The 18,364-nt window shown below is 38.8% G+C and overlaps 1 protein-coding gene across 1 annotated transcript; it reads right to left on the bottom strand.

Moving 5' to 3' along the window:
* Positions 1–992: 992 nt before the first annotated feature.
* Positions 993–17,572, bottom strand: DCTD (dCMP deaminase). Its single transcript, XM_009996012.1, has 6 exons — positions 17,553–17,572; positions 16,802–16,916; positions 15,287–15,422; positions 4,923–5,039; positions 3,282–3,378; positions 993–1,328 (listed from the first exon to the last, which is right to left on the bottom strand). The coding sequence occupies exons 1-6, from the start codon at positions 17,570–17,572 to the stop codon at positions 1,250–1,252; spliced, it is 564 nt and encodes a 187-aa protein (XP_009994314.1). The 3' UTR covers positions 993–1,249.
* Between the last annotated feature and the right edge of the window lie 792 nt (positions 17,573–18,364).

An 18,364-nucleotide genomic window follows, 5' to 3' on the forward strand; every position in this document is an offset into this window, starting at 1 on the left:
TTAATAATACTGGTATGGAGCCAAATTACATAATGTCCCAAAATATGAAACAAGGCTTTTATAGGGAAAATAAAAGCTCACTGAAGTATAACCACATTTAAAGAAAAAAACCAAACCAAACAACAAACAAAACAAAACAGCAGTGTTATCTAAACAAAGCCATTAGGCGTATTTAATTTTAAAAAATCAAATTAGAGAAAAGGAACTAAAATCTATTCCCAGATCTCAAGATGAAATTAAAAAGGATATCATTATAGGAAACATTTATGAAAATGAAGGTACTATGCCAGCACTGGGAAACAAGCTAACACCATAATTACCTCTTTTGGCATAGATATGGATATAGGTAGGTTACTAACTCCAATTTCTCTCATAGGACAAAAAAATGATTCAGTTACCCAACAGGTTGGTTTCAAGACTGAACTATGTTGGATTGTCTAGTAACAGCTCAGACTAACCAAATAATTTCCTCCTACACATGAAAACCAACTTCAAGTAAAAGTCACAAAGCCAAATAGGAAAAAGCCAAACTAATTACTCCCTTAACTCCTTCCAGTTCTGTTGTCTTGGGGAAAACAAAGACTTGAAGTCACCTGTAAAGCTCAGTTCAGCACAGATAACTCTCAGAACAACTTCCTCTCTCACCCCTCCCCCTGTATGGCACTGCTAGATAGTAATTAAAAGAAAAATCAGTATTTCATTTGTTGGTTAATGCTGCAGAATATCACATGTTCTTTCAGCTGTATAACCTTTTAAAATATTAGTGTTATGCTAGTTGGAAGATTAGTATTTGCATGGATAACGTTTTTGTCCTCTATTAGGATCACCTAATTAGATTCACATTTCCAAGAGAGAGATCAACATATATTAGGCATATTTCACTGTACCACTGGTTACAATAAGTACTACCATTAAACTGAGCCTAATTCAATGCTGACAGCCTATCAGAGCATGTGGTGATGAATACAGCAAGAATCAGAACAGTTTTCTTTACATACATTATATTGTCTCATTTACATGTCTCTAGACTTTGTAAGCAGTTTTAATAAAGGCATTACAATTTTTAAGTAGATTTAGATTCCACATGACAAGATGAAGTGAGTGGGACATTTTATGCCTTGGATTTCTTAGAAGTCTACTTCAGCTACAGAAGCCATTAAAAAGTTGCAAGTAATGTCAAGATGAAAGGCATTAGCAGCTTTTTAGAAAAAGATAATCACACTCTTCTAGAGACTTAATGAGACTTAATTCACAGAAGCTTTTGACTTGGTCTGTTGTTAATTGAATCAAAGTCGATGATGATCTTGTTACACTTTGGCTTGAATTCCCTAAAATAAAGAAAAATACAGATTAGTTAGGGAGTAGTTAAAACATTTTGCTTGCTTTAGCTTCAGCTAGATTTCTGAAGGAGTAAAAAAAAAAAAAAGAAAACCTCCTTAGATTCACAGAGTTTTCATCTCTGTGGGAGCCAATTATAGTGCACCACACTGAGAGCAACCTGGACAAGAAAGACTAAGACAAAAAAGACACATGAGTTGGGTTAGCCCGTACATTCTTTGGCTATTGGAGTTCATAAATTACCCAGGAGTCAAAGGATGTTTAACAACTTAGCTGCAGGTGGTGGCATCGAGTTACCAGGGAATTTTTGTTGAAATATAAATTTCAAATGTTTTAGTATATATTTACAAATATAGATACACACATATGTATCCATAAAAAAAACCAAATATACTGTATGTGTTTTATATATACACTTATCTGTATGTATATATAAAAGATTTTTGAAACATATTTTGATAAATACTTCAATCACTTTTTCCTGACAAGTTTTCAAAGAACACTTTCAAACTTTGCCTCAGTATATTAAAATATTTTTTGTGCTAGGATAGTAAATCACATTATGCATCATACTGAGGAAAAACCATACTAGTTAAAAGGGAATAATTTAAAAATTGTAGCTTTAAAACTGTGAAACTAATACTGCCACAAAATGTTTCCTTTTATGATCATTAGAGCATCTGCTACAGCAATTAGCATGGAAGGTATTTGGGGACTGAGCATGTATTTTCCAGTCTACCAGTAAACAAAGAATTATGCAAATAGTGTGGATTTAGTGCCTAATTGGGCTCTGCAGTTCAGTTCAAGAGATTCATTAAGTACTACCAACATCCTTAATAATCAATGCAAGAATGCATAACAGTCCACACAGAAAAGCACATGCTGTTGACCACAAAAACTTAGAATACTTTGTCCAGGAGAGCAATGTGTAATGCAAGAAATTTTTATCACCCTGGAGAACCTATGAGAATTGACTTACAAGAGAATGATTTATGCTTCTCAGTCAAATAATCTTGGTAAATAGGAAATACACTGAAGGACTAAAACTGAATTTCAAGTACTGCTGTTTTTTCACATGTTTCTCAGCCCAGTAGGTACCTTTCATCCTAAAAATTTTATCTGTCAGAATTGTTATGTTTGCAAATTTTTTTAAGCCTTTATATTAATATTGTAAAACTTTTTTCGAGTTGCAAAGCCTTCCTGACTGCATAATTAGCCTTACCCACAGCATGTTATTGCTATCAAACTAGCTGTTGAACAGATTGTCTTTAGGCATCTCTGTCAGTGTCTTTAAAAACCCCTCTCTTCAATCAATTTTCAGATTCTCATTACTTTAAGGCAAATATTCAAAGTTTTGTCCTTTTCTCACAAGAAAAGCTGACCAAAGAACACTGGACAACTATAGGTACCCAGAATCAATTATGGGTGTCTGGCTTGACACTTTCCTAAATTGACTGCAACAAAGAGATACTAAAGTTCCAATAAGGATCAGGTAATCCACAAAAAAAACCACCTCAACTGGACATTTCAGTCCAACCAATTCAGGTTGTAAGGGACTTCAGGAGATCATCTAGCCTAACTTTCTGCTCGGAGCAGGGTCAGAGATGACTCTTCCAAGTAAAATGTAAAAAATAATCTTCACAGTCCTACTTCCACTTGGAGTCCAGTAATTCCAAATGGAGTATTCCAAACAGACCATTTTCTCATTCAAATATTCTGAAATTTAAATTTAATCACACACAAGACAAAAAGAATGGTGCAACAGTCTGTCAACCCAGTATCTTTTGCAGGCATACAGAGCAAGTGATCTACAAGCACCACCAAAGAATAAATGCTGCATGATGCAAAGAAGAAGAAGAACTTTTGTCCCAGTGTTGGTCTTTCACATTTCACAGTTTTTTCCTTTCCAAAATAAAAATAAATTTTATGCAAAGTTCTCTTACCTATATGTAATACCTGCTAAATCAAACATACGGCGTGCAGCTTTCATTTCCATAGTGTCATGATACTTGTCAGACATAAAAATAACTTCCTTTATGCCTAAAAAAGTAATATAGCAAAAATGTTACAATTACACTGAGCAAAAGAAAAAGGAATGCCATATAAAAACTAGCGCATAAAATCAGAAAAGGCAGCATTCATTCACATACTCTAAAACTCCTTGGTACACCCCTGCTTCCCAAAATACAATATATTGTGCTTGAGAATAAGGGTATGTAAGGTAGAGTTCTTTCAAAAACATTGGAAAATGTTTTTCTCCTCTTTCACCTAAATGCAATTCAGAAAACCAGAACAAAGACTTGCAGGCAAAACAACAGATAGGCAGACTAATGAAAATGAAAATGAAATGAAATGAAGCACTTTTGCTGAAGTAATTTAAAACCTACCTTTCTGTCTCTCTAATATAGATAATTCCCCATAAAGAATTTAAACCCCAAACCCTATTCCCCTTCCAAATGCAGAGCTATAAAAGGATGCTTCTCCCATGTTTTCTGTTTTGTAACTCCCAGTCTCAGGTTCAAATCTCATAAAGGCACACTGTCTCAAATTGCTGAATTTATGTCTAAATTCATTAAGCAGGAGAGAAGTGTAAAGGCTGACCCAAGAGAATTCACCAGCGTTTCACACCCTCTCAATATCCTACTGTATTTACCAGACAACATAAATAGCAATACATTGCAATTTAATGCTGACCTAAGTGCATATGGATGGGTGACTACATGGAGAACAAGAAGCCAATCTACCTTGAAAACCGTTTGATTTTGATTCTGTAAATAAGAGAAATGTAGAAAAGTACAGAATACCACCACCATTCTCCATTCCCCTCTCTTCAAACCTTACTGACCAAAATAAAGAAGTATTTTGCTCACTGTTTTCTTCCTACATTACCATCCACAGCCATCAGTGGTGAGAGAAACTCCCCAGAACAGCAATCCATGCCAGGACCGCAAAGCTTCACTCACTGAGCAAATGACATGCTACCTTAAGCAGAGGCCCTAACACAACTGAAGCCTACTGCAGAAATGCCTAATCTGAAAAAGGCAACACATTTAGGCCAGCACACTTGCTGCAGTAGCACAGATTTATAACAATTGTAATGAAAGACATAATTAAAGTTGGCTCATAGAAGTCTTATGACATTTATAAGCAAAGATACTTTAAAATCTTCAAATATCTACCATGCATCACATTCAAATTAAAATTTCATATATACACTCCCAACAGACCTTTTGTCATGCAGAAGTTTATTTCTTTCTGCCCTACTCCATTCAATGTGTCAGAGCACAGTAAAACTGACATTAATTATATGCAACGCCTGTGTTGTTCTTTGGCAGCTCCTGGTCTAAGAAGTTACAAACCTAAATTAGGAGCACACTTAGAATCACAGAAGATGCAATTAGCACTGGAAAAATTTGGCACCATTCAGATGCAAAAAAACCCTCACAAGTAGTGTCTTATGAAGTTGACGGTGCAATTAATTTAGATCTAACAGCAGCATTTTGACATCAAATACATCGATGGTAAGATACCAACGAGCAAGAAGCACTGCAGCTCTGACAAATCAAGCTGGCACTACTCCTTACCTGCCTGGATGATGAGCTTTGCACATTCATTACATGGAAATAAAGCAACATACATGCTGCAGCCTTTCACATCAGCAGAGTTTTTGTTCATGATGGCATTCAATTCGGCATGGCACACTGGAAAAAAATAACATTTATAATACCATCCATTAATCAGTCAAACTAGAAGTGTTACAGTGTAACTGCTTACATTCTTTCAAAGGCAAATAGCTTGCACAGCTTGTCATAAAGAGCCAAGGAAGAAATAAAAGCAGAAATACCAAGATCAATGAAGGTCAATTGTTCTGACCAGGCTGCCTATTAGTAATGATATCATTAAGCACATTAGCATTGCCATTTGCTAACACCTATTGCAGGCAACAAAGCCGTAGGCTGTGGGCCAAGTAGTTGCAACCACCCTAAGTGAAGCAATATCTCACAGCTTCACAACTCTCTGGAGTATCTAATTGCCGGTATAAAACAGCTCATTTATGTGTTTACATGCACAGATATGAACAGTCTTATGGTTATAAGAGTGTACTGTGTGCTCTTAAAGGCAACAGAATCGTGGAGTAAAGCTGAGCAGCTCTGTCCTCTGGGTCTCAGAACAGCTCGGTGCTGCTGCAAGATTCTCTCACCCCAAGAATACACAAGACACACTCAAACATAAAAATATCCCAGCTTTAATATTAAAGTGAGTTTACAGCTCATTAAAAGGTGCCAGACTTCCCAAGCTGGACAACAGAGTCCTCTATTTCTCCATGGATTTGAGATAGGCCAGATAACAACAGACTATCCTGCCTTATTCCACCTTAACACAACAGCTCCCTCTGGACAGATTGCCCCTTAGTGTGTTAAGTTTTCATCCTGTACATATCAGCAAATTATCTAATGTGTTACCAATACAGGTGAGAAGAGCACAGTTTATGTGACATTCACCATGAATCTCTAAAAAAACATTATAATCTCTGCGAGAACTCCCTGTTTACTCCTAGGAATGACAGCAAGTTGTATAATTTATATATCTGCCTACTAAGAAACCACCTGCTGCCCTGACTTACTTCATAAACAGGTACTGAAGTGTGGTGTGGGTTTGAGCTCATCTGGAGACCTGCATGTGCAGACAACATTAGGAGTTTTTCCACTGCTTGTTTTAAATAATGGACTAAAAAAGCCCAACAAAAACAAGATAAAAAACCAACTAGCATTTTCCTCTCCCCTGAATTAATTAAACCAGGCAAAACTATGAGCTCGAGCTCTTGGTCTACTTACTACAAGTACTGACCTCTGTGAGAATGATGTCACCACACAAAGAATAACTGAGTGCAGCACGTTCAATATGCAGGACCCCTTGCTAAATGGAAATGTTTTCTATATTTGCTAAATAAATGTCTACATGGAGTTTTCTATAGAACAGGTAACGCACTATGAATTTACAGCCTAACTGACAGCGCACAAGCTTTCCCATGTAGACAAGTCACAAAGGACCAAACACTTGCTAAAGAAAGTGCAGTATCGACTTCTACAAGCAGTCCCCAGCATTGCCATGACCACGCTGTCGCACATACATTCTCATAAATAGTAAAGCCAGAAACTAACAAAAGAAAAATAGGAAATTAACAAAAAAGCACCCGGAACCCAAGCACCACCACATTAAGGCTTCTATTACTATTATTATTTCCATTGCAACTGTAATCAGGTCACACTGTATTTTAAACATATGCCATTAAGTGTACAAGGTATACAATTCCATGAACCTATATATTTAGAAAATCCAGAAAATACATTTAACTCCAAGTACACTACTGAGTTGCACTAGTCTTATGTAGCCTTCACAATAAATAGTTAGAGAATTATTTTTCTGGGGTTACAGATGATTGAGTGAAACAGAGTATCATTATTTCCACAACTGGAACTGGGTTATGTCAACAGGACAGAAACATCAATTTTAAATTTCTTTGAACAATATACTTACGCTCTAGGCAGCAGTCTAATATATGGAAGGCTTCCAGAAAGAAGGATGACAGAATGTTTTCAGAGGCTCACAGAGCTAAAAAAATACCCAATTCCTTCAATAAATATTTTTCCTTCACTAAAACTCAAGAAATCTTCAGCCACAAAACCAGACAAGTTTCTTTATTACTACAAGTATCCTTCCTGCACCGATGAGAAAGGAAGGTTCTTTCCACAGACTTCTACAAACTTTCAACAACAAATCTATTCCGAAGCAAAAACAACTCAAGCCAAAATAACTTACAGAAGATAATCTGCTGGAGCAAGGGAAAACAGAAATTCTACCTTCTGATCACCTTAACATAATCTGAAGTTAAGAATAATCACAACTCTCCACTGTGGAAAGACAACACAGAGACAGTAGTAAGGAAGAAACAGAGAATAATTATTCCAAGGCAAAATGTAGTGGGTCTCCTACAAACCCAGCAGGCTTTCATTTCAAAAACAAAAGGAGGTAGATTGTTCATCAACATTATACCCCGAGTACTTCTTACTGCACTTACTGCAGGAAGTAGTACAAGACTAGAAGTTTGCATTGACTCCAGAAGCAATCTCTTTCCAATTCTATTTATGTTTTTTTTAGTCTATTGAGTCAGCAATGTGCCTTTGTGGCTAGGAAGGCCAATGGCATCCTGGGATGCATTAGAAAGGGTGTGGTTAGTCGGTCAGGAGAGGTGCTGCTCCCCCTCTATTCTGCATTGGTGAGGCCACATCTGGAGTATTGTGTCCAGTTCTGGGCCCCTCAGTTCAAGAAGGACAGGGAACTGCTTGAAAGAGTCCAGCGCAGAGCTACAAAGATGATTAAGGGAGTGGAACGTCTCCCTTATGAGGAAAGGCTGAGGGAGCTGGGTCTCTTTAGCTTGGAGAAAAGGAGCCTGAGGGGTGACCTCATCAATGTTTACAAATATGTAAGGGGGGAGTGTCAGGGGGACGGAGTTAGGCTTTTCTCAGTGATGACCACTGATAGGACAAGGGGTAATGGGTGCAAATTGGAGCATAGGAGGTTCAAGGTGAATATCTGAAATTTTTTTTTTACTGTGAGAGTGACAGAGCACTGGAACAGGCTGCCCAGAGAGGTTGTGGAGTCTCCTTCACTGGAGACATTCAAAACCCACCTGGACATGTTCCTGTGTGATGTGCTCTAGGTGACCCTGCTTTGGCAGGGGAGTTGGACTAGATGATCTTTCAAGGTCCCTTCCAACCCCTAGGATTCTATGATTGTGCTATTAAAACCAATACAAAACCATTTTGGCTCAGTTGTTGGAAGACTATTCTGGGAACAATCATTATGTGTATCTTTGTTTTATATATTTCCCTAGACATTTGCTACTGGCTCCTGTTAGTGGTGTTAAGCTAGATGGTCCTTCAGACAGTATCCACATTAGACAAGTATTTTTAGGTTTTGTCCTATCACTCTTCATTCCCTCATCCTCATATTCCCCTCTCTGGCAGATAGGCACTGATTGTTAACCAATTAAATAGTCTATTGTCTTTTTCTTATAGACCTGCCCAGCTTTGTAGAGAGCATTAGTGACAGACAGAAAAACAAATCCAGAACCCAAAATCCCTCGTTAAAAACTAAATAGTTCACATTTGGGCTGCTGCAACATTTTCTAACCTGTTAAGAAATTCTACTAATAGTTACATATTGTTCCCTCTCAAACAAGAAGATAACCTTTCGCAGGTGCACAGTATTCAGAACTCTGGTCAAACCAAGAATTTCACAGTATGCTATGGAAGGCTCCAGTGTTTTGTTTTTTCACAAAAATAACATTCATATATAGCCAACATAATACTAAGTCTGCAATACTGGTTTCCATTCTGGAAAAGTAGTTTGAAAAGTATTCTCAAAAGGCTTCATTAGCTGAATAAATAACCATGCAATGAGAAGTTAGTGTGTGCTCTGACATTCCCACTGCCTGCTACTATATTCACAGGAGGAAAAAAAGCAGCAGAGGAACGACTGCTTCACTACCGATAGCTTTAACTGCTAGCATTTCTATCTTTTCTCATTCCACACTGCTTTCTGTTGCAGTGCATATGAGGTAGCACTCATCCTTAAACCCACCTGTAAATAAGACACCCTTACGTACCCTATTAGTGGTCATTTTTCTGGATTAACCACTTTAACACGAACATGCCCTTAGTGGGTTACAGAGTCAAGACGTACTCTTCCCCCATACTAAGTGTTCTGACTTGTGATTTCATACGAAACGGAGGACTAGCCAAAGCATTTTTTAATGCTTGATGAAGAGCTTGGAGTATGGACCACCATTAACATGTCAACTTTTAAGAAGCAATCACAGGAGGAGCTGGAGGGAGTGACCTTTCTATGTGATTAATCACTAGCTCACTGAGTCAGACTAAGAATTTTGAAAAATTAAGCACTAAATATGATGCTACATTTGAAAATAATACATTCCAATGCACATAGATCATCATGCAGCATTTTTAATTATTTATTATCATGGAGACCAGTGATGAGTGGCTTTCCTCAAGAATCAATACTGGGACTGGAGCTGTTTAACATCTTTATCAGCAACACAGACAGGGGAATTGAGTGCACTCTCAGCAAGTTTGCTGATGACACCAAGCTGTGTGGTTGTGGATGCCTCATCCCTGAAAGGATTCAATGCCAGGCTGAATGGCATTTTGAGTAATGTGGTCTTGTGGGAGGTGTCCCTGCTCATCTATGGGGGGTTGGAACTAGATTATCTTTGAGGTCCCTTTCAGCCCAACCATTCTATAGTAAGCTTTTACACTGCCATGTTAAACAACTTGACAAATATTATGGGTTTCAAATTCAGATACATAGTAAAAGCACACTGTTCTTCAGCATAAACCTAGCACAGAAAGGGCTACAGGGAGTTCATTAATTTGGCCCACTTCTTCACAGTATTTTGGTAAAGTCTTCACCTTTTCATGTTCATCCTTTATCCAACCCGTATTTGTCCAAGCTCCACCTACCCATTATCCTTTACTTGCTGGACCCCTGACACTGGTCAAGGATCACAGAAGGGACCAAAATATTAATGAAAGGAATGGGGTCTGGAGTGACAACCACTGGGGACAGTGGTTGATGGATCTAGAATTCGCAGAATTATATCAATCTTTTTACAGCCTTTGAGAAAGCATAGGGATTGTTGCTGGTTATTGTTTAGGGGAAGACAGGACACTGATGTTGGGCTGACTGTGCCCTGAGCCATTCCTACTACTCTCTTTCTATCTCTCTGTGCTGGAGGAAGTGCAGTCACTGTGGCCAGGACAGGGAGGCAAGAATAACACTCCAGCCTCACTGCTTTCTCCCATGGAAAAGAACTGGGAAGCGAAGACGGCATCCACTCAGCCCATTTGTGAACATCACAAAATCTGCTGGGGGCAGACCAGAGAAGCCCCTCCCAAACCTGAGAAGCATTAGTTAATCCACTCCATTGCCCAGTTCCTCCCAGTTCCTTCCGTCCTCCTCCAAGTTTGTTCTGCTCTTATCAGAACACAGCAACAATTCTTAGTGCACAAGCAGAACGAGCTAAGTTATTTGTGTTTCTGATACTCCAAACTTTATAGAGATTTGATGCATGACACCCGAATTGGACAGAATTTCACGCAGGACAAGAGAGTGAGTGGCTGTAGGTGGAGACTCTCCTGCAGAACCCCTCTCCAGCTGAAGCTTCAGCTTTGCACTGCCAAATGGAGAAAGAAGCACTTCTTCATAGTGCCTTATTGAGTTTTTGTGCTGTCAAAATAACAGCTCCTACAGAAGTAACATTTGCCTGAATATTTTTGAGTGTTCATCTCTCTAAAAAATTGACAAAAAGCTCATAATCCTAACATGAGGAAATGTTGATAGCAGTTTATTTTACACAGCAGATAATATTCAATTAGAGCATACTTTTTGCCACAGCACATATTTTATAGTATCTGAACCTGTATAAATATTTGTAAGCATATTTACCCAACATTTTCTCTATTGCTCTGAGGTTTCTAAATTTGCCAGTCTTTTAAATTTAAAACTCTCTTAATTAGAGACTGGTTGTCAAATGGATGTTCTTAGCGGAGACAGAGGCCATAAGAGGAGCACAGCAACTAGCATTAATGGGAAGACTTACCTTAATAGAAGAAAAATGTAGTATTTAAAATGACCAGTGAGAGGAAACTGAGCATCATCAAATGCTTGGATTCATCTAACAGGGAGGGCACTCATTTTTTACTCTGAAAGCCAGAATTTTGACTAATTATTAAGAAGCTTCTGCACACGGCACTTAACACAATGCTTCAGGAAGAGCTTTTAAGAAATAGCTTTTCAAAACTGGCCTTTCATTTTTCTCCATGTGCACAGAAACATCCTTGCTCCTGTCACTGACTGGCAGCCTGGAAAGAGTTCCAAGGTAACAATGAAAGCCTGGTTTTATGTCATCAAAAGACTTCTGCAGAACACCCAGTGCTTTCTGACATAACAAATCTCTCCTACTAAACTCTTCAAGTATACACAACAACTAGAAAGAGAAAAGTTTTAATGTCTTTCAAGTCTCTCATAGGAGATGCTGTGTCAATACCAGTGATCCATGTCACTGCTGCTGTAATATCCAAATGCCTTGCAAACATTTGCATCCTGAAAGCTAAGTGAGCACTACCTACCACACATTACAGAATCACAGAATGTTAGGGCTTGGAAGGAACCTCTGAAGATCGAGTCCAACCCCCCTGCCACAGCAGGACCAACACAGAACATTCCAATGCTTTCCTTCAGTAGCAGCTCAGGTTACACTTAGACACGGATAAATACATTTTTTTTTTTAAATCAAGGACAACCCTTTCTCTAACACTTAACTAAGCAGAACCCACACTTGAGGGTGGCAGGTTAGATATGCACAGTACACTGCAGCAGACATAGATAACTGAGACACTGGTGAATTTCAAACCAACAAGTTTCAAGATACAGCAAAATTTATGAGCAACAGGACTTGTTTGGCCTTACAACAAAATTTCAAAAAATTACTGTTATCAAGAAGTGCACAGGGGAAGGGGGGGAGGAGGAAGGGTTAAACACAGCAAATAAGAAAAGCTAGAACAACACTGGCACACAGAAGAATGTATAAGCTAAGCACAAATAAATTTAGGGTGGAAAATTGATGTTTTCTAGCCATGAAACAGTGAATCTGATCAGAGCTGTAGGGTCAATGCATCCATCTGTTCTGCTGGAGCTCAATGAATTTATTATAGGATCAACTAACACTTCTGCAAAGATAGCCTCTGGGTCCAATCCCCTACTATGTCTGTGCTACTACACACAGACAGGGCCAGGGACAGCACCTTGGCCCTGAGGACAACTGGCACAGAGGAGCTCACACACTCATCCTACTCACGCCTTGCTCCATCGGCACTATTAGCACTTGGCCTCGGCTTTCCTCAAGGCTCCACATCTCAGCAGTCTCACATCTCAGAAGTCCCAAGGCATCCGATACTTATTTTGTATGCCTCAGTTGAAAGTGCATAAAGAAATTAGATTACTTGTTTTGCAGCCCACCAGAGCGGCGTTTTCACAGCATGAAGCACAGAGCATTGCGTATCTCCCAGCCTGGCCTGAGGGATGGGGGAGAGCTAAGCATACCATCTCAGCAGGCTTTGCCTTAGAGGCCTATACAGGATGGCAGTTTTCTTGCAACCTTTTTTCCACCTCCCCAAGAAGATTCTGAGTGAGCGATACTCAGACTTTGTTCTGGAGAAAGCCAGTCAGTGTGGTCCAAAACAGATGGGGACTGAGCTAATGTTTATGCCTAACCTACAACAGTACATAAAACCAGGTGGTCAGCACTGGATCCACCCCAAGCCCTTTTCTGTAGGACTGCAGATGCATGAAGTAGCTCTAGAAGACATCTTCCAGGTCACATACACAATTGTCATCAGCTTAATCGAATAAGTTACATTGCAACTTTAGAGATGAAGGTGCCAGCATTCCCACGAAAAGATAATGGAGCACACAGTAAGATTGTACCATCTCTGAACAAGCTGCTCAGGAAAAAGCAAGGATAAGAAGTTCAATTTACACAGATGCTGTGATGATTACCAAAAGCGGAAAGGAAAACATGACAGTTTAATGAGATTTTAGCAGCAATTCTATGTGTCTCTTTACGTCTACCTGAATTTTTTTAAGCAGAAGATTTTTTTTAATATATACTTGTCTGGTCTGTCAACTGTGCCATCAAGATTAATAAGAAACTGCTAGAGTTTAAATGATCCGTGAATTACAAAATAGGTCGTTTATTCATCACAGCAGACACTTTATGTTACAAAGTTGTGACTTTTTAATGAGGTGAAGACTAAGATTCTTGGGGGGAAGGGCAGTAGTTAGACCAAGTCCTAGAAATTAACTCATCTCTCCAGGCTGTTAAGTTCCTTAATGCATTTTTTAAACATCCTGTACTAGAGTTTTTTCCTCTACTGTTCATCTTTTGGAGCCAGTGTTAACAAAACAAACAAAAATATTTTCAAGTGATTTTTCACAAGGATTCCTCACAAATTCATGCATCACTTTTAGTTTAAATTGGTCAGTTTAGATTTTAGTGCCTTGAACATGCTCAGGTCCTGAAAACCACCCCCACGATCTTAGTTCAGAACTAAGACCTTACAGCAGCATAAAGATTCAAACAAAATCAATATCTGTTTTCAGTACTTTATATTTAATCAATGGTCTAACACTTATTTCCTCACTCTATAAATAAAGAGCAGTCATACCCAGTTGTACCATTACGGTACCGTCACTGTATGTAAAACCAGTGCTCCTGTGCTTTAGAGCAGACTTAAGATTTGGCCAGAGCTGGCCTTGGTATCAGGAACACATGTATTAGGAAAAAATAATATGAAACTGTCTCAAGCTTAAGAGTTAATGTTAGAGGTTATAATAAACTGATAAACTGACAAAGTGCTGGAGTTTTAAGGACTCAAAATATGAAACTGATAAATTATGTGCTGAACCACTGCAAACCATCTTTCACTTCAATGCTATGGGAAACCAGAAAATGTAATGCTGGTTTTTAGAGATATCCCTGGATGAATACAGTCAAAACTCATGCAAGTCTAATTTCTGTATCAGACCAGTTGTTAGAAGCTACAAGTAAAAAATGGAATTAGTAGGCAGAGATAAATACTGTGCACTGGAAAACAAGGTCTCTTTACAAAAGCTTGACTCTGGTGCTCATTTCCCCTCACCCATGCAAGGGGAAGGGAAAAATTTTCAGGGCTCTTAATCAGTTTTGTGATTTTTCTCCATGCCATTCCTGAGCCCAGGACAGGCTGAGACACAGCACAAGATGAAGGAACTCTTAATATCCATTTTTCCTGTGCCCATGTCTTTTTCTGCATTGATCTCACCCCACAGAGGTGCAGCAGGAGCTAGTGTGGAAGCAGGAAGATGAAGAAGGGGGATTTAGGTGAGCATACACTCGACTCCCCACTTCCTTACTATCCTAACTACAGTTCCTCCCTAACACTAGCTATTGCAGGCCACAAAGCAGCTCTCAACTCCACTTCCAAGCCCAGCAGACAGCACTGATGGCATGAAGCCTGAGGTAGCTCAGCAAGTTGACTCCTTGGTTCCTGCAAACCATGGCTGGCCCAGCACAGTAACCACACAGTCCTGCTGACAGGTGCTTTGAGACTTGCAGAGGACCCTTCAAACCAGACTTGCAGAAAGCAAAACTATGCCTGCTGCAAAGACAAGATCCAAAGCAGCACTCAGCCAAATTAATGGTGAAACTGTCCTTGCTCTTCATTCCTTTTGACCATTTAGTAAATGTGAATCAAATCAGAAGCTGAAATAACAAAATACTTCATCCATAGCAGGGCAGACCCACTGCACACCAGATGAGGCAAGAATGGCTTGGAACAATAGAATGCAATCACTACTTCAAGACAAAATTAAGCTCCTTCATAGTATGTATTGCCTATGCCATCCACACCCGAGCACTGGAATTTCCCAAAAATGCTGGAGTTTACGATTTTAATGTCTGTATTTTAGACCTTATTATCTGTTTTACATATACATGCTTTCTGTAATTTCTGTGGAGAACACATAGAAGCAGCAATCATCTGCATATAGTAAAACTGTGTGCCAATGACCTGGATTGTATTTATGAGTTTTCACTAAACAATCCAAAATGCCTAATCATTTATGAACATACTTCACCAGGAAGTCAGTCCTTCATGAAGACAATTTTAATTTATTTTCAGAGCTGTGTTTTTTATGCTGATACACCACATACAGGCACATTAAAAAAAACAGGTGAGTGGAAGAAAAACTGATCAATGTTTTACCAGCTGAGCTTTCATATATACAGATGTCACAAGTCTTACCTGTCAACCATAGGAAACCTTACCATAAGGGTATTTTGTGTCTAGTTTATGTGCTGCTGTTCTTGCCCAGGGTAGTACATCATCGCTGCAGCCATTAGGCATCCCATTGTATCCAATTCCAACAATCTTATTTTCCGAATTTACAATGCAGGCACCAACCTAAATAAAACCAGATTGATATAGTACCAACAGCACGTAAAACCATCCATCAATAAGAACGATGAGACCTGAAAATCAGTCCTACCATTTTAATTTAAGAGATGCAAGCTTCACTTTACATTAAGTCACATCATCTAGTGAGCAAGGCTACAATTGTACTTAATTGGTGGAGCTTTAAAATAAATCCAGGCAGATGCAACCCTGCTACCCCTCTGGTCACGCAGTCCCCATCCCAGCCTGCCAGCACTGCTCCTTGTCCAACTAGAAAGTGAACCTAGTTGAGGGAGCAGAATAGACATTGAATTAGCCAAATCAAATGTAAGTTTTCTGCCAGTTCAACCCCCCATACTAGCTTTTCCAGCAGCAGTATAAGCAGCAGCAGCAAAAGAGAAGATATGGAAGATGGAACAGAAATGCAGTAGTGTTGACCCAGGCAGAGAAAGGCTCACAGACCTCTGTGGCTTGTTTATGCCAGCGTGCACCAAAATACCAGACCTCTGAACTCCCATCCTTTATTACTTCAGTTCAAGTCTGCACAGGGACCCTTCTTACAGAATGATGAAGTGTCCTTGTTTTATGTTCTCTGCCTTTATTTTAGATTTATTGAAATGGCAAGAGTACTAGCTTTAAGTCATACAACCAGCTCTTGGGTAACAAGAATTGAGCCCTAAGTGAATGAACTTCAGAGAATTAATAGCCATGATGTACAGAAACCAGTGAGTAACTACAAAGACTGTTAACATGCATTTTACTCTATTGTTTTTCTGGGATTTGCTTCCTGAACTTTTTCATACAAAGGAAGACTAACAGGATGACTGGGTTCTACAGAACAGCCTGTTTCAGGTGATGTATCAATTGCCTCAAACAAATACTCAACAAAGGCACATGAGAGAAGCAAAGAATGCGGACAGACAGTGACGCAGAGGGGAAAGGGGAACCTGAGGGAGGAACTAAACTAGAAGAAAACTCCAGTCAGATCAAGAACAAAGGCAAATTTTTATTTGCTTACAAGTGAGGAAAAGGAACTTGTAAAATGCTGTGTCTTAAAAAAATATGATCTAAAACTTTCAGTAGTTTTATCCTCCTCTAGCACTAACTATATTTACAGGAAAAATGAGAGAAAACACTTGTATTATTTTAACCTTCAGATGAAAAGAAGATGTACAGAACTCCAAGGTGCAAATGTACACACAGAATTATACACGAGGTCATGCCCCGTAAGAGAATTTTTGTAACAAAAGGTGCTGACCATAGTAAAAACTGAATAGCTATATACTGAAATAACTTTTAATAAGAAATCCCTGAAAGTGCTACATGTGCATCTGATATGATGTGCAATATAGATTAGGTTATGTTATTCTTATAAATTGCCTCCTTACCTGAGAACTTGGATCCTTGCTTCTTTGTGCTGACAAAAAAGCCACTGCCATAAAATATTCAGGCCATTCCAAATAATCCTCTCTTTTTTTGGAGGATGCTTCATTGCCAAAACTACTTTATGGGAAAAAAAAACAACAAAGCAGCCATCAGCAAACAACGCATAGCTAGAGTTATTACAGATTGTATTATTTTAATATGCACAAGTTTAAAGTTACCCAGATCAGAAGCTGGCTAAGAATCATAGAATCAATCACAGGATGGTCTGCGTTGGAAGGGACCTCAAAGATAATCTAGTTCCAACCCCCCTGAATGGGCAGGGACACCTCCCGCTAGACCAGGCTGCTTAAAGCCCACACATTCACTGATGTTTTAACAGTAAAACCATCAGTGTTATGTGCTTTTCAGAAACTTATATTTGCAAAATTTCCTTTCAGAGGAAAGGCATCCAAGCAAGGTTGCAAATTTCGGTTTTAAGTAAGAAGGCTCAACTATTCAGAGCACAGATCTATTCACTTACAGACAACACTTTATTTCTAGGATTCATGTATATCGTGTACCAGCACTCTTTTCACCTAAATAACATAATCTTTTTTATGATGACTGCACCAACTGCATGCCTCTAATCTAAGCTCTTATGTACTTCTGCCTATGACAAGTGCTCACTAGATTTCTATTTGGTAGCTTCCTGTGCAGTCATTTGTTTCTGCCCACAGTTACTACCAGGAGTTTGCCTCTCATTACAACACTTACCACCAAAATTCTGTGGCCATTCTGATAGTCCCCTGCTAGGTTTCTCTTTGAGACTATGTCTTATGAAAGCCTTCTAAAATCTGAGATGAGATGGGTTCAAGAACTTTTCCCTTACATATAATGTATGAAAGTGGCACAAAAGGTTGCTTCTTTCCCTGCACTGTGGGTTTATTTGGGGGAAGGAGGAAAAAAAAAATAAAGTAATGCATCATTTTCTCTTGCCTAGTTATGGTGGAAATACTGCTCAGACAGTTTAAGAAACAGCAGAGGAATTTCTGTGCTTTCCAGCTTCAAGAGAGGAAAGAAACTACATAATTGAACTATAGGGCTGGGGCTATATCCTACTAAGAAATAAAAGTGTTCAGAGAACAAGAAGCTCACAGCAGAAACAAGAAATTAAAGACATACTCTAGGATCTCTCCATGCCAAATTAAACTTTGACAGGTTACCTAAAATGCCAAGAAAGTTCTTCAGCTAATTTAAGTGATTATTTAAAATATCTCACAAAAGCAGATTTTCAAAATCCAAAACACTATGGGACTTTAAATTATCACTTTAATACATTCCCAACTATGTGACAGTCACAGTGATGTCTCTGAAGAGGCACACAACATGAAAAGCAGAACTCCACCAAATAAAACATTCTGGAGAAAGGGCTCCAGAAGACAATAGTACTCTGAACTAAGAGATCATGAAATCTCATTTAATTAAATTATTCCCTAGCAACTCTATTTATTAAAAACACACCAAAAGCTACTATTTACTTTTCTCATAACCATAGAATTGTATATAAGTGGAGGTCCCTCAGAGTT

The sequence above is a fragment of the Chaetura pelagica genome, unplaced genomic scaffold (assembly GCF_000747805.2).
Source record: "Chaetura pelagica isolate M959 unplaced genomic scaffold, ChaPel_1.0 scaffold142, whole genome shotgun sequence".
Classification (NCBI taxonomy): Eukaryota; Metazoa; Chordata; class Aves; order Apodiformes; family Apodidae; genus Chaetura; species Chaetura pelagica.